General features: G+C 41.9%; 1 protein-coding gene across 1 annotated transcript; it reads right to left on the bottom strand.

Moving 5' to 3' along the window:
* Positions 1 to 14,233: 14,233 nt before the first annotated feature.
* Positions 14,234 to 22,056, bottom strand: LOC134076631 (ribonuclease inhibitor-like). Its single transcript, XM_062531782.1, has 5 exons — positions 21,956 to 22,056; positions 20,800 to 20,973; positions 16,648 to 16,818; positions 15,090 to 15,204; positions 14,234 to 14,242 (listed from the first exon to the last, which is right to left on the bottom strand). The coding sequence occupies exons 1-5, from the start codon at positions 22,054 to 22,056 to the stop codon at positions 14,234 to 14,236; spliced, it is 570 nt and encodes a 189-aa protein (XP_062387766.1).
* Between the last annotated feature and the right edge of the window lie 1,017 nt (positions 22,057 to 23,073).

Here is a 23,073-nt window from a genome sequence, read left to right as displayed (position 1 = left end):
TAATTATTTAATTACACATTTCTTACATGTGTACATACCTGCATTCACGACACATTCTTATACATATACATATGCACTTATTACAACCCATAACATTTCAGTGATCACACAACACATATTTCATTTGACACTTTATTGATTAATGTAACAGCACATAATTGTTAAGTTGAGTGCACGCAGCTTTTCCGTTATGTTCTGGTTCATTTATGTTTGTTCATGTCTATTTTCATTTACCCTGGGGCTCGTGGTGTTTTCCGGGAGTGCAGCCGGCACTTGGGGGAGCGGTGTGCATTGCGATGGTTGGTCCGGGCGGATCTTCCTGACTGGCAAGACGGAGCAGAACGTTCCGTCTGCTTATCAACATCTGGGCTGCGTTCAACTGTGTCTTGACCAGAGGGGAATGGAGGGAATTTGTGTATTGTTGATTTGGGGTCGTTTTGTTAGTAACAAGAAGGTATTTGCAATTTACTTAATTTATAGTTTATTTATCTCTAGAGAAGTGTTTTGTTATCTTTTCCAATGTTTTGTTGTTTTCAATAAGTTAATTGATTTTGATGGGATCCCTTTTAACAGCTTTTAGTTTGACCAGTTTGTATATAAGTTTCCTTTTGTGCTCATTCTGTGGTTCATGGTGGAGGGTGAAGTCTTCTGTTAAAGTTATCCTGATTTTGGGCACAGACACTTTGTTTTTAATTTGGAATAAATCCATTTTTGTTGAACCCGCAATCCCATGTCTCCGAGCCTACTGCTTGATCCCTCACACTAACCTAAGCATGTCACGGTCTGAGGACCGGCTCGCAGGATTGGACCCAAAAGCAGGCAAGAAATCAGGATTCGTAGGATTTTTAATGTCAAAACTCAGCTTCAAAATGGTTGTTCCAAAAATTAGGATTCAGACAGGGTAAAAACAAACCCCACAAAACAGGCAAGGCAAAAATAGTCCAACACTCAGAAGAGTCTTAAAAAACTAATCACAATCCAAAAGGCAAAAGGAAATCCAAAAATAGTCAAAACTCACAAAAATTAAGACTTTGCACAGAGGACACTTACGACTTGACAAGGACTGAAAGACTCAAAATAATCCAGCAAAGAACACACGTAGAGACAGGGTTTAAAGGTATACTATGCAGGATTGGCGATTTCATCGCCGGTTTCGCTTTCACTTTTCATTTTCGCTCGTTTTATGCTTGCATATTTCTCTGCAGAGCTTCCCCTACAGCTTTAGCGTGTATATTTGACAAAACTCCTCAATCGGTCAGTCTGCGGTGCCTTTTCATGAGACTTTACATGACACTTCCTGGAGTAGAGCATGGGTGCGTGCCCGGTGTCTCCTGAAGTTGCAAGTGTGGTTTTACCGCTACAGACCACTAGAGCGGCCAAAAAAAACACAGTTCGACCGGTAATGACTCATTTAATCATATATAACAGTATGGAACGAATTGATTAACTGAAAAACGTTGCATATGTAGCAGGACTAGGTCCATGCCCTCTTATGGTGCATTCCAGACAGCATTTAAACTAGTGGGATGTGGGATTTATCCTACCTCCAACTACAAAAGATGCACTGGAACGCCTGTCGAAGTGGGAGCTCCTACTCGCAAACTCGTATGAGCTCAACCTGCCCCGACCTCAACAAAATGAAGTGGGAGGATTATGGCGGCGCCCATGGAGACATGTTCCGTGAGGGGTAACTTCAAGGAATGCGCTATAAACTTTAGGGTAGGGTTGTTTTAGACACGGTAATTAACTTGTTCTTCATATTATGACTTAAAATTGTGTCAACAAAGAATACAACGTATTGTGAAAGTAACGTTAGAACGTTATACAGTTAGCCTAGCCTAATATGCTAACGTTACGACGGTATGCTAACGTTACGTCGGTCACCCATGTCTTCTAAACCTCCCACTCCAAAATGCTTGGAACGCTTTGAAGTGGGAGGTAGAACCTTTCAGGTAGGGTAGGTCCCACCTCCCACTTGTTTGGATGAGGTCTGGAATGCAGCATTAGTTAGCTCGGCAGTGCCCTGCTGAGTGGCTCACCTCCAATCGCCCAGAGCCAATCAATACGTGGGAGCGGCTATAAAGTTTAGCTTTTATTTTGAAGGCTGACGTCGTAGCCGCATTGTTACCTGACTCCAGCCTTCACCGTTCCCCGTATTTGGCTTCTCCCCTGGCCGGCTCTGTGTGTCCGCCGACTTCGGTAGGTGATTGTGGCATTTGTGTTTGTAGTAACGTTTATGTAGCCTATTTATCAGAAATAGGCTGACTCAGACTTTGGGGTTTTAGGACTGCAGCTAGTTGCCGAACATGGGCTGTCGTAACTGACCACATCTGAGCGGTAGGTCACGTTAACTGTTTTAAACTTATATGTAGCTTGCATAGGTTTTAATTGTATGTTCTTTGTGTAGCAGATCAGTTCGGTTACGGAGGCTATTCCAACTTGTTACACTGCGTGTCATGATTGTCACCCTTTCCTGCGTGTAGTGATTGTGATTTACACTGTTTGCTGTGACAACTGAGTGCTGTGCATTGACGTGCTATTTATTCACGAGTGTCTCATTCCCTGAATAGCCACCTCTACTGACTTTAGCAAGCTCACTCTGGAGAGTACTACTGCTGTTAGCGAATCCACACTGGAGAGTAATACTGACTTGAGCGAACCCACACTGGAGAGAACACTCCCTATGTTTTAATGATAATAAAAAAAGAGTTTATTTTTGGAACACATGCCTCTCTGGTTTTCTGTGACCCCGAACCTGTTTTGCCGTTAGCTTAACCCATTAACAAGTCTCGTAGAACTCATATTCTGTGGGGAAGGGCCTCAGATGGCGTAGTCGTCGTGTCAATTTAGCAAACCATCCACTTTGCCACACATAGTATACCTTTAAAGAACTTAACAAGACTAACAAGACACAGGTGAAAGGAACAATGCAATAATCAGGGAACAAGGCTCAGGTGAGGGATCGGGTCAAGGAACAAAAGCACAACAAGGGTAGACAAGGACATGACAACAGGAAACAGGAACCCAACAGGAAGTGACATGAAAAGGACTGATCCTGGGCCGGAACCTGACAAGGCATGGTCTAGGTTGGTTAGGTTGGCTTATCCCTTTGAGTGCGGACTTAACCATAATCTTAAAAACCCTAACCAACAACCAACACACCATAAACCTAGGCACCGTGTCACAAACACAGAGCAAATAAGCCAGCTAGCTTACCTTAACTTGCGCCCCAGGAAGTAGAGCTTCTCCTTACCTACAACCATTCACCTGCTCGTTCTGCTGCCAAAGACATGTTACTAACCACTTGCCTTAGACTTCGTCCACGAATGCCCAACTCAGACAGATCTGGCCACAAACCCTCGTGCACCAATTTCAATAGGCCTTAGTCTCACACTCCAACCTCGCTGAGCTGCCTCCTCTGCTATTTCAGTGTATTTTGCTCTCTTTAACTCATTGGCCTCTTTTACTCTGTCTTCCCAAGGAAAAGTTAATTCTATGATGAACACCACTTTTTCTCTATCTGTCCACAAGAGTAAATCTGGTCTTAATCTAGCGCTCACTATATGTGAAGGTACCGCCATCTGCTGGCCTAGATCAGCCTTCATTTCCCAACCCGCTCCATTTACCAAAGAGCCGGTTTTACACTTGGCCTTTGTGGAACGAGATTGACCCCCCTGACGTACAAAGTTAATTTGCTGAACATCTTACTTGCTGCTAATGAATTAACTTCTCTCCGCTTATCCTCGATTGCTGCTGCCAAGCATTTTAGTACTTGGTTGTGACGCCATGTATAGCGCCCCTGGGTGAGACTTACCAGGTGAGAATGTGCTCAGTTCTTTTTGTTTTTGTGAGAACCCTAGCTGCTGCATTTTGAATCACCTGAAGCTGTTTGATAGTCTTTTTAGGAAGGCCTGTGAACAGTCCATTGCAGTAATCAACCCTGCTAGAGATAAATGCATGAATGAGTTTTTCTAAATCATGTTTTGACATTAGCCCTCTCAGTTTGGCAATATTTTTGAGGTGGTAAAAAGCTGATTTAGTTATCATTTTCATGTGGCTGTTGAAATTGAGATCACTGTCGATTAATACACCAAGATTTTTAACAGTATCCTTTGCCTTCAATCCTTTTGTGTCAAGGAGAGTGGCAACCTTAAGTCTTTCCTCCTTTTTACCAAATACAATGACTTCAGTTTTTTTCTTTGTTCAGCTGAAGAAAATTTTGAGACATCCACGTGTTGATTTGTTCTATACACTGACACAGAGAATCAAGGGGACCATAGTCATTAGGAGACAGAGCTTAGTATATTTGTGTGTCATCTGCATAGCTATGATATGAAATCAAATTATTTTGGATAATTTGCCCAAGTGGGAGCATATAGAGGTTGAATAATAGTGGCCCCAAGATTGACCCCAGGGGAACACCACAGGTCAAGGACGTTGGTGTTGAGGTACAGTTGCCGATGGCAACAAAGAAGCTCCTCTGTTGTAGATAGGATTTGAGCCAGTTGGTAACTATGCCTGTAAATCCAACCCAGTGTTCTAGTCTGTGTAGTAAAATATTGTGTCAACAGTGTCAAAAGCTGCACTAAGGTCGAGTAGCACTAGGACTGATGTTTTACCAGAATCTGTGTTGAGACGTATGTCATTGAAAACCTTAATGAGAGCTGTTTCAGTGCTGTGATTTGCCCGAAAACCAGACTGAAAGTAACCAAAATACTCATTTGATGTTAAGAAGGTTGTTGGTTGATTAAAGACCACTTTTTCAATAATTTTGCCAATAAAAGGTAGATTTGATATGGGCCTGTAATTGTTTAGCTTGGAGGCATCTAGGTTATTCTTCTTGAGCAGTGGCTTTACAACAGCTGTTTTTAGGGACTTAGGAAAAGTGCCAGACAGCAGTGATGCATTTACAATGTGAAGGACATCTGCGGTGAAAAACAGTTTTGAAGAAATTTGTAGGCAGGGTGTCTAAGGGTGTTTCTCAAAGTCAAGAGCTCGTCCTTGATAGAATGCTTTCTTTCAAGTCGAGTGCTAGAGAGACAAGGCTACACACCTTCCCAGTACCCTCTCCAGCCGTCAAGATCACATGCAATGGAACAGCCTAGCGAGTGCTGAAGTGCACGTCAATTGTGCACGGTTCCGGCTGCGCGCTTAATTAGAACCGTGGAAATTGTGCTGCTTTTACAGGAGTTCCGACAACTGCGGCTGCACTTTCCTCTAAATAAACTTTTTGGAGTAGCCTACAGTATTTCCACATTCAACTTGGTCTTCACATATCACAATCCGTAGTTTATAATTGTGTTAGTGTCAATGGAAAGCTATACCGGTAATTGGCAACAGCAACGGTAATGTTAAACTTCTACAACGTTCGTATTGGGCGAAGTTCTGAGATAAATTAATAACAAGTCTATCACAACTTGTTCATGCACATTGACATATGCATATGATGAATATGCACAATAACTTGATATAAATGCCTGAGCAAATATACGATGGCATTAACAAAACACTTGATAAATCATATTTAGCCTACATTTACACGCACTGCTTCTTTGCATCTACTTTCCATCTCCCTCTCTCTTTTTTTTTAAACCACACCGTCAGAAAATTTCTAATTGTTCATACGCAAAGGATTGTGGGTTATTTCTTCACTCCGAGGATCCATCGATGCATCCTCCAAAATTCTTCGAAATTCTCAGAACGAAGGACTCAGTACTTGCTAGAATTTGAAAGCATCCTTGACTTCGGAACAGTGCTTGACGAGATTTGATGACGTAATGTCCTTGAAAAAGTGGCTTGGAAGGAGCAATCCTTGACTTTGAGAAGCACCCCATGACACACGTGGAGGAGCTGAGAATCTGTACTGTTTTTTCAAGTGTTTCGTAGTCTATTAAATTGAACTCTGACATCAAGTTAAGTTTCCCTCTATTTGTAGCTGGAAGTTCCGGGTGTTGAATGAGTAATTTAGCAGATATATTGAGTCTGATTTTGTCAATTTTACCTTTAAAAAAGATGAAAACTCATTGCATTTATTAGTTGAGAGAAGTTCGGGTGCTAATTGTGAGGGAGGATTTATCTACAGTGGAAAATAAAACACAAGTGTTATTTGAACTTCTACTGATGATGTGAGAAAAGAATGATTGTCTTGCTTTGCATATTTCAGAGTTATATGTGTGGAGCATCTCTTTATGGATTTCATAGTGGATCTGAAGTTTGCATTTACGCCATTTTCTTTCAGTCTTCCTACACTCTCTTTTTAGGAGTTTAACCGCAGGATTCTGCTTCCATGGTGCTTTCTGTTTCTCCTTAACTTTCTTGAATTTTAATGGAGCAATGTCATCCATATGTCATCCATAATACTTGCCATAATACTTGCCATTTTTGCATTAAAGTGATCCAGTGAGTCTTTCTCCAGTAGGAGAAATACTTCATTTACTTCATACTTAATTTCCATAATGGTCTGTGAGTGTTTGTGTGAGTGTGTGAGTGTGTGTGTGTGTGTGTGGTGTGTCTGTGAGTATTAGTGTGAGTGCATGACCCCCATCCCTTATGCTGGTCTTAGGGAGGTCCACTAACTTTTGTCGGTGAAACTATTTGCTGACCACAATACTCAATACTCTTCATCCATTGATTTCAGTATATACTGTAACATTTACCGTAGACGCCTGTGAGTTCATCCACACAATGTGAAACTAATCTGATGACATTTCTAGGAATAGTAGAGGTAATGCCACAATTGGTTTGCACCCTATAGCCCGAGTTGTAAAGTGTGAAATCTCCCAGCTGTCTCAACATTTCACAGAGACACGCCCCCTTCTGGTCGTAAAATCAACTGTCCCACTGAGAGTGCACCGAGGAGACCGAGGATAAACCGCATGACTCCACAAACAAAGATTGCAGCGCCCGTAACTGAGGAGAACGAGGATAAACCGCATGACTCCACAAACAAAGATGGCAGCGCCCATAACTGAGGAGAACGAGGATAAACCGCATGACTCCACAAACAAAGATGGCAGCGCCCATAACTGAGGAGAACGAGGATAAACCGCATGACTCCACAAACAAAGATGGTGGCGCCCGGGGTCAAGCCTTTATCCCTGTGTGTTCATTGTACCAAATGATGTGTGTGCCTAATTCCATGAGTTTTCACCTCATTGTCCATGTAAACAGGGCTACTGATGTCACAAGTTTGGGGGGGCATGCAATTGGTGTGCTGACTGCAGGAATGTGCAACAGAGCTGTTGCCTATGAGCTCAATGTAGAGCTGAAGTGCTGGCTTGTATGGACTTTATCACATTTCTGAACAAAGTTACATTTCAGTTACATTTACATTTGTTTTACAGTTATTAATTCATCAGACACTTTTTCCCAAAGTGACTTCCATACTGTATGTCAATTACATTACAAGGGCACCTACATTGTCCGCAGAGCAACTCAGGGTTAAGTGTCTTGCTCAAGGGCACAACAGTAGAAACTGGGAATTTAACAACTTTCCAGGCCTATTGCTAGCCTGCATGCTATGCTCCTTAACCACCATGCTATCATCCCCTTTACTCATGAAAACGAATATATTGTGTTTATTTTGTTCAGTATACAATGTTCATATCCAACATGTAAGTCATTTTATTCCAGTCGTTTGTGATCCTCAGCGTACTGGTAATCTAGAAAGATTAAGGGTCTGGACACGAATAATGTAACGGCCCAACACGAGGGGCGGCACCAAGCATGCAATTGGACAACACTACGACCAATGTTTACTCTGACTGATTCCAGACTTTGACTTGTATAACACTATGACCAATGTTTACTGAATTCCAATGTTGCAGCGCTGTTGTCATCAGTTTAGCTTGCCTCTTGCCCGCCTATATCAGATACACTGATTTGGTTCCGCGGATGCAAGCGGTAATAACATGCATCATGGATCACAGTGTCTCGCATATACAACTCATATTATGCTCTTGCAACAACTCTGGATTTCCAGGGTAACAATGTGGCACAATGTAATACAAATAATCTAACACCAACCTTAATGTCTGCAGTCTGCAGTGGGGACCAGACAGTCCTTTAGAAAGAAGCTGAACTCCAGAATCTCCCAGATTATTGTTACTCAGAAACATCTTGACCAAGGAGTTTGGAGACTGCAGAATTGAGGCCAGAAGTTCACAGGACTTATATGTGAGTTTACAGCCAGCAAGTCTGTAAAACAGTGTGAGAAGATACAAATTATTAGCCATTAATGATAAGAAGGGATCAAGATTTGTAATTATTCTTATGAATAAATGTAATAGATGAATACTTAATGTTATATACAGTACTGTAATGGTATACTCTGAAAAGTGGTGTGTTAAAAATAACACAAATTGTGCAGAATTTGAACACATCTGCTGATTCACGCAGAGCAGTACAAATTATGACCGCTGCCTAGTCCTGCACATCATCTCCTCAAACAAAAATCACGCTTGTCAATTTGTCATCATCAGACATCTGATCTGTGATGTAGTGCAGTGTACTATGTACAGTATCTATTCATTATGTGTGTGTGTGTGTGTGTGTGTGTGTGTGTGTGTGCCCATTTGCTTACTTACCTGCATGTGTGAATGTGTGCATCCATACAGTACGTGCGTGCATGTGCTTGTGGGTGTGTTCATGTTTTGTGTGTGTGTGAGTGCGTGCGTGTGTGCGTGCGTGTTTATGTGTTTATCTGTGTGTGTGTGTGTGTGTGTGTGTGTGCTTGCGTGTGTGTGCATGCATGTGTATGTGTTTGTGTGTGTGTATATGTGTATGTGCATTCACACACATGTGTGTGTGTGTGTGTGTGTAATATATGGCCTCCCATGACTGTAATTCCATAAAACTTGGCATGCATTCAGATGGTGTCATAGCCCTACAGTTCAAGTTTCCTACATTTTTGAACCTGTCAGCCAAAGATACAATTACAATGCCTTGTTTTTCCCTTTTCATTTCTGACTAGGTGGCGCTATACATCAGCACTGCCCTCCCACGCTCACATCCACGGCTGAAGTGCTCTTGAGCAAGGCACCAAACCCCTCACTGCTCCCCGAGCACCGCTTGTCTTGAGCAGGCAACTCACTGCTCCGTGTTAGTGTGTGATTCACCTCACTATGTTCACCGTGTGCTGTATGTGTTCACTAATGCATGGATTGGAATAAAGGCAGGGACCGACTTTCCTTCACGGAACCAAACCAGTATATTCTTATACTTAAATGTAATGTTAAATACTGCAATAGTACACTCTAAAAAGTGTTAAAAATGACACAAATTGTGTGTAACTTCAACACATCTGTTGAGTGTGCTCATGGGCAACACATTTTGTGTCAAATTCAACATGCAGATAATGTGTGGCTGGTTAAAGGAGAAGGACAGATATCAGCTGTGTGTGTGGGTTAGCTTGTGTGTGTGTGTGTGTGTGTGTGTGTGTGTGTGTGTGTGTGTGTGTGTGTGTGTGTGTGTGTGTGTGTGTGTGTGTGTGTGTGGGAGTAATTGTGTGTACGTGTTTATGTGTGTTTTTATCTGTGTGCTTGTGTCCATGTGCCTACTTGCCATGAACAGAATTCCACAAAACTTGGCATGCATTCAGAGTGTGTTATACCGATCCTACACATTGGTGGTGATATACATCTAATGAGTGGTTATGGGATAGGTTGACATGGCCCCATTAGACCAACATACAAACATATTTAGCCCTACAGTTCTCTTTGGGGGGCGGGCGGGGGTCATAGCAGGGGGTCAGTTGCGCTTCAGCCTGGCTGGTGCTCACGGAACAGGAACAATGAGCGAGACCGGAGCACTAGATATTTTTCAACGCTGTAATGGTCCAAAGTGACTTACATTGTGATGCCCATACGTTTTCTTCTGAGTCAAAAGAAGAAGGGGAAACGTTAGTCAGTTTGAACCAATAAAGCATTTAAAAATGCTGGGCTCTTCTCAACCCTCTCTCCTCGGTCCTCGATCCTCCGGCTCGTTCCGAATGGGGCGGCAACAATGGGTGTTCTTTATAGATCAGTGGGAACGAGCCGGAGGATCGAGGATCGAGGACCGAGGATAGAGGGTTGAGAAGAGTCCATTGAGTGCTCTGGTCTCGCTCCGTGGTCCTAGTTTGACCTTGGGTCTCCCCACTGAATGGTTCTGTGTCATCCTTGTGGGGCCCTCCAAGTTTCATGCACCCCGCTCTTTCAGTGCCCCATGAATCCTGGACAGAATATAACTGATGTGTAAAAAAAGAACTTTGTGGTAAATCTAGTTATAATAATAATAATTTTAAAAAGCAGGCTTCTTGGCCAAGTATACTTGCGTATACAAGGAATTTGGTCTCTGCATTTATCCCATCCGTGGAGCCGTGATCCGTGAATTGGTGAACACACAGGTGAGCACACACTAACCCAGAGCAGAGAGCTGCCTTCATACAGCGGCGCTCGGGGAGCAGTGAGGGGTTAGGTGCCTTGCTCAAGGGCACTTCAGCCGTCGATGCAGGTATGGGAGAGCAGTGCTGAACCACTCCCCCCACCCACATTTTTCCTACTGGTCGGGGATTGAACCGGCAATACTTTGGCTACAAGCTCAAAGCCCTAACCAGTAGGCCATGGCTTCTGCAACTCCATGACTACAGGAAGAGGACAAGGCAGAAGCCCACTAGGACGTGTCTGTGGCAGTTTGAGGACAAGAAACGCTGCATCAAAGGATCTAAATGCTAGCAGCCAAAGAACATCGTTGACACCAGAAGAAGTGATGGTGTAAAATAAAAAAGTGCCGGCACACGATTAAAATTACGTGTTATGATTGGTCCTTAATAGAATCGCGATTAACACATTAATGCGGACCCCTAATTTTATGACCCCATTTAAAACTGTCTGTAGACTGTGGAACTGTCTCACAATCTCTGACTCATCACTGAGTTTACAGCCAACTAGTCTGTAAAGGTAGAGACACAACAGTAGCTGATAACATGACTGTTACATGACAATTGCTGACACAGCAAAGATGCATATATTCCTGGCTCTACTTATATTTCTACATATTAATGATACCTAATCCATTATCCTCTCTTGTGTGTAGGGGAATCTTCACATGTTCTCTCCAACTTCAACTTATCATGTGTTGAACCTGTTAACTCCACACATTGTTTCTCTTTCTGTGTGTGCACAAAACTGTCTCAGGAAAACAAAACAGTAGGAATGTAACTGAAGTGTTCTGTTTCTAGAGTACATACTGAAGGGCTTCAACTTTGCGGTGAGGATCCTTCAGTGTAGCAGATAAAAGCTTCTGTGCTGATTCTCCAGGATGATTGTTGCTCACATCCAGCTCTTTCACACAGGAGGGGTTTAACATCAGGGCCAGAGCAAGACAAACATATCCTTCACTTGAGAAACCACACTTGCAGAGCCTGTGAGAGAGAGAGAGAGAGAGAAAGAAAGAAAGAAAGAAAGAGAGAGAGAGAGAGAGAGAAATAGAGAGAGAGGGTGAGAGATGATGATGAACTGTATTAATCCTGAGAAGGGAGTTCAGTAAACCTCCATGATTCAGTACTCAACAGAACCAAATGAGACTTGAGTCCATCTCTAGGATTTCAGGTTTCCCCCAGGATTAAATGATAGGTTAGACTCATTAAACTGCTTAATGATGTAGCCTTCAGGCCTCTTTGTTCATTATTTTGTATGAGATTTAAAAATAGATGTACCGCAAAGCGATACACAATATGACCGCCGATCAGTCCTGCACATTCTCTCCACAAATATCAATTACGCTTTTGTTTCCATCGCTTACTCCATCCCCTATTGCAACTTTTATGTATGTATGTGTGCGTGTGCGCTTGCTTTTGTCAGGGTTCGTACACCTTTTTCATGGCCAAATTCAAGCACTTTTTAAGGACTTTCAAGATGAGTTTTCCAGTACCGAAATCAAGCGTGAACAAATCCAAAGCCCTGTTGTTTGAGGTCACTGTAGGACAAAGATCCAGAAAATTTGATACAACCTAAGCCGAATACAGAACCAGCAGCTATCATTAGGTTAACTGAATGGGGCATTGAAAATGAGTGTGCCCCATTTCATTAGTGTTTGCTGCTGCTCTATTTGGTCTATGTCATATAAAGTTTCCTTGTTCTTTTTCTTACTGACAGCACTCGATGGTGTTGAACAGCATGGATTGATTCATACCATATTTCAGGAGTGTGATTAGCAAAGGACAAAAAAAGAGGAAAATATACCCAACACCCCCAGGAGAATTTTTTTTTTAAATAACCCCTTAAATTATGACATCAGATGACTTTTATGAGAACTATTGATAAACTGTGATACATATATTTCAAACATTATAACATACTACAATATAGTCTATATATATATGTATATATAAAGTCTATGACTCATTTATAGCAAAGTAGCCTAGGCCTACTCAAAACTAAACCAGATATGGCTGAAATATGTAGGCTATCATGATCATTTTGCCAACAATGATGTGGAACCATGGACTTTCTCAGTTCATAACATGTTTTGTTTTAACTTAAACTAACATAAAGTTATAATTTTGACTACCTTTAGGCCAACTTGATAACATATAGCCTGCCCCTGTACAATATAGTGAACCATAGGCCTATTGATATTGATGCTGTTTGAAGAGGTTGCTTGATTATATTTAAGTTCCAAAGAAAATCAAATTGCACCACTCCCTCTCCTTCCAAAGTAACATGTCCTACACCTCTCTGTTTATAGGCTACATCACTAGTTGTTCAAGTGCACACACTAAATGGAGAGCTATAGGATTACAATTCAGACTGTGCCTTTAAATAGGCGACTTTTTTCATCTATCAGAACAATGCTACAGTAGGCCATTTCCACTAAAAAAATCATCTCAATAATATGTGCAAGACTGATGTTTACCAAGAATGCCAACCTGTTAATTTCTTAGCATAAAGTACATACGTTTTCTCATAGTGAGATGACTATCCCGAAATATGTTTTGAATGACATGGGGCGCACGGAGGTGAACGGCTGGAAAAACGCGTTCACTTCCGTGACAAGGTGTTACCTAAACAATTTAGTTGACCTAAGGTAAGGCTTTGTGGCTAAAGCGATGAAAACCAGTAGGCTAGTCTGTCACAGCTAACTTCAAGTACAGTAGCCTAGACTAGTTTACTAGCGCAGAAATGAAAAGTCAATATCGCCATCACGAGATTGCTGTCATTAGCGCAAAATCCAGACACGTCAAACTGGACGTGAATGCGTGGCAAAGCCAACAACTTCATAAATGATGTCTTTTAAATAAATAATTTGAGCTTTACCGTTTCATGGCTTCTGCTAAGAAATAAATTGTTCACCACACACATCGAACTTGCATCAAACATTCATCAACACACGCCTGCTTTCACTTTCAATGAAATCCACTAGAGAACGGACAAGGCTTGCGGAGTGATATGAATGAAAGAAGCACCAAACCCGTCGTCATTGTCAGCGGCCTATTATACAGCAAATTAATTTGATTTTCCTTCATTTAATAATTGGTCTATTGAGTCAGACTGCCGAGAAATATGTAGGCCTAGCACTTTCAAGCATTAACAAGCATTTTACCCCAAATCCAAGCATTTTTCAAACCTTGAAAACACCACATTAAAATCCAAGCATTTTCATGGATTTCAAGCACCCGTACGAACCCTGTTTTGTGTATGAGTGCTTCTCTGTCTATGAGTGTGTGTGTGTGTGTGTGTGTGTGTGTGTGTGTGTCTGCTTGTGTGTGTGTTTTATGTGTCTCTATGTGTATATGTTCACTATGTTCTCTGCCGTCACTTTCACTCCAATATCAGATCACACACACACACACACACACACATGCACGCGAATGCACACACACACATACGCAGGCACACACTCGCACACACGTGTGTGTGTGCCCCCGCCCGAAGCCCAAAAATTGCAGTTTTTCCTACATAACTACCTGAACCGTGGCACCGAGGATGACAAAATGTTTATGGTATGTTGGTCTCAAGAGCTCGCATCAACTTAGCTTATAACCAGTCATTTGTGATTTGCACCCCCATGGTAAACATTGAAAATGCAATGTAATATTGCTCTAATTGCCCCTATCTTCAGATGAGATGTTATGAACTGCACCAAATGATTAACCTGACACCCTCTGGGAGTATGCCAAGTTTTGTGGAATTTCATCCATGGGGGGCTATAAATTAAATGGATTTATGTGTACATTCAGGACTGTATACCACAATTACAGAGCCTGAGAGAGACAGAAAGATAAATAGAGAAAGGAAAAAAAAAAGAGAGAGAGAGAGAGAGAGAGAGAGAGAGACAGAGAGGGAGATATCAACTGTATTAAAGGATTCCAGTAAACCTCCACGATTCAAACTGAACGACAGAGGGAGTCCATCTCTAGGATTTCAGATTTCCCTCAGGTTTAAATTGTAGACTCTGCCTCTGTACATATTTTTTATTTATTTATTTATTTATTTTTTTAAAGTATATTTTTTTGGCCTTTTCGCCTTTATTGTTACAGGACAGTGAAGAGTAGACAGGAAGCAAGTGGGAGAGAGAGATGGGGTGGGATCGGGATATGACCGCAGGCTGGATTCGAACCTGGGTCACCGCGGGCACTCGGACCCGTACATGGTATGGGCGCTGTAGCCTGCTGCGCCACAGCACCCCCCTCTATACGTAATTTGATAGGAGATCTTAAACTAGACTTGAACAACTGACATTTTTGCATTAAGTTCTTATGCATGACAGCAGTGATAAAATGTGTAAATAATTACTCTCTCAGAAAAAGGATCACATGTTGGCATGAGAACCCATTTTAATCAATTACTGCTTTGTGCTTCTTGAAATGAACTGAGAGAATCCAGAGCCATTCCCGCATGGAAATTGGTTTGGTGTCAGCCAGGTTACTCATACAGTAAGTACAACACCACAGTACAGGGATGTAGGTAGACTGTTTGACTGTTACAGTATGTTGACGTGGCTCTCTTAAACAGTCAAGAAATGCATAGCCATAAATAAATGTTATTCACCAACCTTAATGTCTGCAGTTTGCAGTGGGGACTAGATAGTCCTTTAGACAGAAGCTGAACTCCAGAATCTGTCAGCTCATTATCCTTCAGGTCCAGCTCCATCAGGGAGTTTGGTGACTGCAGAACTGAGGCCACATGCTCGCAGGACTTTTCTGTGAGTTTGCAGCCAGTGAGTCTGTGAGGTAATTTGACAAAATACAAGTTCTTACTCATTAATGATGAAGAAGGGATAGTGTTTATAAACTCTCCCTATAAACCAGATGTAACACAAAGCGATACAAAATATGACCGCCGCGGGGTCCATTTTCTCCTCAAAAATGAATCACGCCTGTCAATTTATTTCCATCTCCTACACCATCCACTGCTACAACTTTATGTATTTAAAGTGGGGAGCATATGTATTTGAACCCATGCTAAAGTTGACTAAAAAGAGGAATATAAAATCTTCATTTGACAATTGATCCTAATGCCTTAATGGCTCAATTCAAGAAATGAGTAAAAATCAAACCACTAAGGACACCTACTTTCTTTGTGATTGAAGAATGTAAAATAAATGTTCTTCCTTAAATACAGGGGGCATAAGTATTTGACCCCTATGTTAAATTCCCATATAGGAGCAGGAGGATTTTTCATATGTTTTTATGTTTAAAGGCCAGGTATTTCATGGAGCTAGGATATTATAGCCTGACTCTCGCCAGACCCTTGTAGTTCCGCCATGCTCCACCAGAGGCGTTTCGCTGAGCTCCACACAAGGGTCTGGACGCGAGGGCAATCCAAACTCCTTCCAGTGATCAAAAAATGAGCAACCAATCAGGAGCGCCGAAGCGAGTGTTTGATTCAAATAACAATGGCGGCACGCAGCGAGGAGTCATGTGCTGACATTGATACTGCTATTTCAACCGTTTTGTCGAATCTATCGAGTATTCATTCTTTAAAAGATTAACAGAAAATAGTTTTGAAGACATTTATTGGTGGCAAGGATGTTTTTACTCTTCTTCCGACCAGGTTTGGCAAGAGCTTGAAGAAGCCTAGCACGTCATTCAAGATAACAGGCAAATGGTTTATCAAATCACATGCGAGGATGTTTTACAACGACCAGCCTTCAGAAATACATCTCCTATCGAGAAGTCCCAGATCCTTGTGTGAAGCAGACAGCGAACTACAGGATCTGGCGAAAGTCAGGTTAAGGATATTATGCATCCTGATAAAGTTCCCTTGGCCTTTGGAATTAAAATAGCCCAACATCATCACATACCCTTCACCATAGCTAGAGATCGGCATGGTGTTTTTTTCCAGTTAGCCTATTAGCCTGTTTGATTTGCATTGAGCTCAAAGAGCATCAAACAGGCTAATAGGCTAAGTGGAAAAAACACCATTCTTTAATCAGTCAAACACGATACATTCTTCAATCACAAAGAAAATTGGTTTTTACTCATTTTTGAAATTAAGGCATCAAGATCAATAGTCAAAATATGATTTTATATTCCTCTTTTTAGTCAACTTACGCATGGGTTCAAATACATATGCTCCCCACTGTATGTAAATTAGTGTGTGCATTTGTGCACTTGCTTTTGTGTATCAGGAAATGCATGGCCACAAAGAAATGTCAATCGCCAACCTTAATGTCTGCAGTCTACAGAGGGGATTAGACAGTCCTTTGGAAAGAAGCTGAACTCCAGAATATCCCAGGTTGTTTTCACTCAGGTCCAGCTCTATGAGGGAGTTTGGTGACAGCAGAACTGAGGCCACAAGCTCACAGGACTTTTCTGTGAGTTTACAGCCCGCAAGTCTGTGACAAGACAAAAATATCACTTATTACAGGTATAGAAGGGATAATGTTGACAAATGCCCCCAATACATACAGTACATATACTGAATGCAAACTTTAATGTAATGTCATATACTGTAATATACTGTACCACTACATGAAGAGCTTCTCCCCTACAGTGTACTTGGGAAATGTAGTGAGCTAAACTACCAGATACTCTACATCAAATAAAAGTCTACATCGAAACTTCAGCAAAACAAAGGCTTCCTCAGGAGAAATGTAGCAAGTTAAGTTACATTGCAAATATAGTTTGCTACATCAGAAGCTACTTTCACATTTACAAAGAAATGCAAATAAATAAAGTGAACCAAGATAATGCCAAACCAGTGCTAATCTAGTGACTTGACCACAACAACTCAGTCAAGCAGACATACAGTAACAAAGTTACTTTTAATTACATTAAAAAATATATGCTCTTGTGGCAAAGTGTACGGTTTGCTCTACATTGCAACATGTCGACTACGCCATCTGAGGCCCTTCCCCTCAGAATATGAATTCTTTGAGACTGGTTAATGAATTATGCTACCAGGCAACACAGGTTCGGGGTCACAGAAAACCAGAGAGGCGTGTGTCCAAAAATAAACTCTTCTGTATTATCATTATGACCGCCGCTAGCGTAGCTAGCGAAGCGGTCATATAGTTGTTGTCAAAGTTTTTTTTTTTTTTTTTTTTTTTTTTTTTTTTTTTTTTCTTTTTTCCCGTCATTTTTCGTCAACGATTCCCGGGACACCGTAACACCGGAGCGCATGAAACTTGGTGGGCATGTAGCCCCAGTAGAGTTCTATGGAAAATTTTTGTTTCGTCCCCGGGGGTCACTCCACCCCCGCGCTGCCCCCGCCCGAAGCCCAAAAATGACAGTTTTTCCTACATAACTACCTGAACCGTGGCACCGAGGATGACAAAATGTTTATGGTATGTTGTTCTCTAGAGCTTGCATCAACTTAGCTTATAACCAGTCATTTGTGATTTGCCCCCCCATCGTAAAAATTGAAAATGCAATGTAATATTGCTTTAATTGCCCCTATCTTCAGATGAGATGTTATGAACTGCACCAAATTTCATGTGTATGATTAACCTGACACCCTCTGGGAGTATGCCAAGTTTTGTGGAATTTCATCCATGGGGGGCTATAAAATAAATGGATTTATGTGTACATTCAGGACTGTATACCCATCGGCCAGTAGATGGTGGTATTATCTGGAGTCTAAATCCCCCCTGGGGATTTCAAAAACTGTTCCAAACATCTCAATCTCTGCTAGTTTTTGTCCTAGAAACATATAAGTGACACCATTAGAAACCTTTAATCAACTAGTTTCCAAATATGTTTTAAAAGAGAATGGTTGCTCTGGGTGCAACAAACATGCAGGAACACACACACACACACACACACACACACACACACACACACACACACATAAATACACACACACACACACATACCTACACACACACGCACCACTACATACACACATGTACATAAAACATTATACAAACACATGCACAAACACGCCCACACGCATGCACACATACACCCTTACACACACACACACACACCTACACACACACACACACACACACACACACACACACACACACACACATGCACACACACATCTTTGAGTACATTTTGTGAGACCACCGGAGCTGAGAAGTGAATGTGTGTGTGATGTACTATAGCCTGTGTGTGTGGGTGCGTTTCTGTGTGCCCATCTGTGTGTTTGCATGTGTGTATATGTGTGTATGTGCATGTTCTGTGTGTGTTCTCTTTCTTTCTCTCTCTCTCTCTCTCTCTCTCTCTCTCTCTCTCTCTCTGTGTCTGTGTTATCTGTGTGTATTCTGTGTGTGTTCTCTCTCTCTCTCTCTCTGGGTGTGCCTGTGTGTGTGTGTTTGTGTGTGTGTGTGTGTGTGTGAGTATGTGTGTTTGTGTGTGTGTGTGTGTGCACACGTGCGCATGTGCGTGTGTGTGTGTGTGTGTGTGTGTGTGTTATCTGATATTGGAGTGACAGTGACGGCAGAGAACACAGTGAACATACAGTATACTCAGAGACACATTAAACACACACACAAGCAGACACACACTCACACTAGACAGAGAAGCACTCATACACAAAAGCAAGCGCACACATGCACACACTCATTTACATGCATAAAAGTTGCAGTAGGGATGGAGTAGGCGATGGAAACACAAGCGTGATTGATATTTGCGGAGAGAATGTGCAGGACTGAGCGGCGGTCATATTGTGTATCGCTTTGCGGTACATCTAGTTAAACACATAGGGAGTGAGTTCCCTATAGCACTCGGACTTCGTGGTGGTTAAACACAGCCAATTTACCAAACGGAATGAAACGAACAAAATAAACACAAAACAAAACAGCAGCGTTCGAAACTAGAACCAAGATGCCACCGAGATCGCTCAGATGTGGTCAGTTAAGGCCCATATTCAGCGACTAGCTGCAGTCCAAGAAGTCGGTGGACATACGGAACTGGCCAGAGGAGAGGCCAATACAGCACCAGGGAAACGGTGAAGGCTGAAGTCAGGTAAACAACCAACGTTGTGTAGCTACGACATCAGCCTTCAAAATAAAAGCTGGAACTTTATAGCCGCTCCCATATGCTGATTGGCTCATTCCAAGAGCCACTTATAGCACCACTACCGGGCTAGACAAGGGACGTAAGACCTTGTCCTGCTACACGAAATTACACAAGCAACAGAGACATTTCCCACATGTGTGTGTGTGTGTGTGTGTGTGTGAGAGAGAGAGAGAGAGAGTGCTGCTGTGACAAGCAACCGAGACGTTTCCCACTAGTGTGTGTGTGTGTGTGTGTGTGTGTGTGTGTGTGTGTGTGTGTGTGACATGTCCCACGTCCAAACTAGTCATCTCCACCATCCTGCCCAGAGCCCACTTCCACCCAGACACCAAAGCCTACAAGTAGCGTCCCCCGCAAACTGTATAATTGTCCCCCCCAAACTGTATAATTGTCCCCCATTGGAGTCACGGAGGGGGGGAATTCCCCCCGTTGTGAAAAATGAAATTCAGGCCCTGACCTCTGTCTGATCACAGTCAAATTTGTGTATCTTAAAATGAGTGAAAATACTAACACACACACACACACAAGGCCCAGTCTGCTGTATAGCACTAGAGAAACCTACAGATGGGTCCATAACAGCAAAGAGGAGTACCTGAAAGCTTTTTGTCAACCTAAAGTAGGATCTCAAATAGAAACAGATAATACCTACCTGACTAGTAAAGAGGGTGTCAACCATGCAGCTGAGGATCTAAAAAACATTTTCCATCACCTGGCAACCATTTCTAACCTTGAAACTAGCATATTACTAGGAGAGGAAGAAAAGAGTGCAAGAGTGCACAGCAGCAGCAAGATACATACTGTGTAGATGCTTGCCACAGAAAAAGGTCGATTCATCAGTGATGCAAACAAAACAAATCAAACACACACACACACACACACACACACATACTGTACACACACACACACACACACTTACACACACCCTTCCACACCATCACACACACACACACACACACACACACACACACACACACACACACACACACATTTAATTGGACTCCCATCCACACCATTACACACGCATGGACACACGGACACCCACGCAAGCATGCACACTGCCGTTGCAATAATGTATGATACATGTTTTGTGTGAGTGTGTGTGAGTGTGAGTGTGTGTGGTGTGTTTGTGTCTGTAAGTGTGAGAGTGAGTGAGTCTGTGAGTGTGGTGTGTGTGTGTGTGTGTGTGTGTGTGTGTGTGTGTGTGTGTGAGAGAGAGAGGGGGATCAAGAAGAAATAGTATAAAGATAGTGTTTAACCAATTTCATGTGAATGAAGAAAAACGTGTGTTTTTGAGTAAAATTCACTGTCAAATTCACCAATAGCAATTCAGTATTTGGTCTTGTGATACTCACTCTAGTATCTCCAGTTTACAGCTGGGATCCTCCAGAAGAGAAGAAAGATGCTTCACTCCTGAGTCTGTTGCTTTACTCCCCTTCAGCCACAGCTTTCTCATGTGTGAGGGGTTTGATCTCAGTGCTGATGCAAGAGCTGTGAAGCCTTCCTCTCCAATGCTGCAGTTTGTCAGGCTGTACAGAGAAATAGGAGAAATACTTCATTTTATACAACAATTGGGTTTGGGCTGCAGAGAGAAGGAGAAAAGGAGAAGTACTTCTACTACTACATCTTAATTTCATAACAATCAAATAGTACTCTAATTATCCATTGAATATGGTTGTGTGGACAAACAAAATCTGCACTAGGGTACAATAACATTAGGGTGCATTACTTCATTCAAATTGACAATTGCCTTTTATTTATGACCTCATGCATGAACAACACATCAACTAAAGCATTAGGTAAGATGGGTACTTAAGCATGGTCATTGTGATTACATGAATTTAAGGTTAGCTGCTCATGAGTTCATCATGTCTGTGTCCCTTCGACTAAAATGGCGAATAATGGCATGTGTTCAGAGAACTGCAAAGTTGTGTTCAAATCAGAATTTGAGCAGCGATGACCTGTTTTAGGAAGAAAATAATCACGATCATGCTTAATACATCATTATTGATAATGATGTACCCTCTGTACCTAATGATTTAGTTGATGTGCTGTTCATGTATGAGGTCACAGATGACAGACTATGAACTCATGTCAATTCCTGATGAGTCAATGAAGTAATGCATAAATCCTGAATTAATTCATGCATGAATTCATGATAATTAATGTACCCTTACCATAGTGTTACCAAAATGTAAGCACAAAATGAGCTTTCATGGGCAGTTTTAGTGAATAAAGGGGAATACATAATTAAGCACATTTTACACTTGTCACATCTTTTTACACACAACCCCCATTTCCTCCTGATCCTCTTATGAGTGCATTTGCATGAGACGCAAAAGTGCAATTTGACATTCTCAGCTCCCACAACAGGCCGTCTTATACTTCAGTGCGGCTTGTTTGTACATGCATCGCCATCTTTTTATCTGCATGTTGCAAAACAAATACGTCTTAAGTGGGCTCAAAAGCGTTAGTACATCTGGCTCTCAGTGTTTGGCCTGTGATACTCACTCTAGTATCTCCAGTTTACAGCTGGGATTCTCCAGAAGAGAAGAAAGATGCTTCACTTGTGAGTCTGTTGCTTTACTCCCTCCCAGCCCCAGCACTCTCATGTGTGAGGGGTTTGATCTCAGTGCTGATGCAAGAGCTGTGAAGCCTTCCTCTCCAATGTACCCAGGGGGCAAAACCCCCTATTTTAGGGAAATCAGACATGGGCTGCTGTAAAAGGTTGTCATACAAAAATAAAATCTAGGGTGTCCCAGGATCACAACCTGGGTGGCCAACCCGGTCAATAAGCTGCTGTTTGTGTGTTATCACCCTCTTTATGCCCCATTATAAGTCTATGGACGAATATATTATGGGGTGAATAGGGTAAAAATTTTAACAAATAGATATTCCCACAAACATTCCTCAGATGATTACTCACTGTAAGATAATACTTTTTTGTATTGTAAGTTTTCTGAAATACTTTATACATTCATGTAGATGAACCATTATCTAATGAAATATGCAAAATGTGCATACATTTATAGCCTTGGACTTGGGGGGCTTAAAGTGCACCTCTATCAACCCAACAAACTTTTTGTGAAAGATCTGGCTATGCTGAATATAAAAATTAATGTCAACATGGGACAATTTTGGGTTACGCTAACCTAAAGCTACATGGGTGTTCATTGAGAATCAATGCATTACAATACAATGCAAATACTTTAGAGAGATGCATTGTCCAATGTTGTGGAAGAAGGTGACTCGTCATAGCACATATTCATAATCATATCTACAGGGTGTAAGATCCTAGAAAATATACAGGTTAGGCTCAGCCTAGGCTGTTTCTTACTGTATTCACCCATAAGGTACAGGCCAAACATTGATAATTTGGCTATTGCGTACATTTAAAGGGATAATCCGGAGTGAAATGCACTTTAGATCAATTTTTCTGACTATTGGGAGTACATACGTTGAGTTGACACCAAAATCATGTCATTCGGATGTATTTTGAGAAAGTTCGAGTTCACCGTTTTTAGCCAAAACTCGTTAGCCTGGAAGTGACCGGGGCAGGTCCTTTCGCCACTACAAAACGCTATTTTTATACCTCTTCTACTGTTCCAAACAACACTACACTTACGTGG

The sequence above is a fragment of the Sardina pilchardus genome, chromosome 1, assembly GCF_963854185.1.
Source record: "Sardina pilchardus chromosome 1, fSarPil1.1, whole genome shotgun sequence".
Lineage (NCBI taxonomy): Eukaryota > Metazoa > Chordata > Actinopteri > Clupeiformes > Clupeidae > Sardina > Sardina pilchardus.
This window is presented reverse-complemented; position numbering and strand designations above follow the sequence as displayed.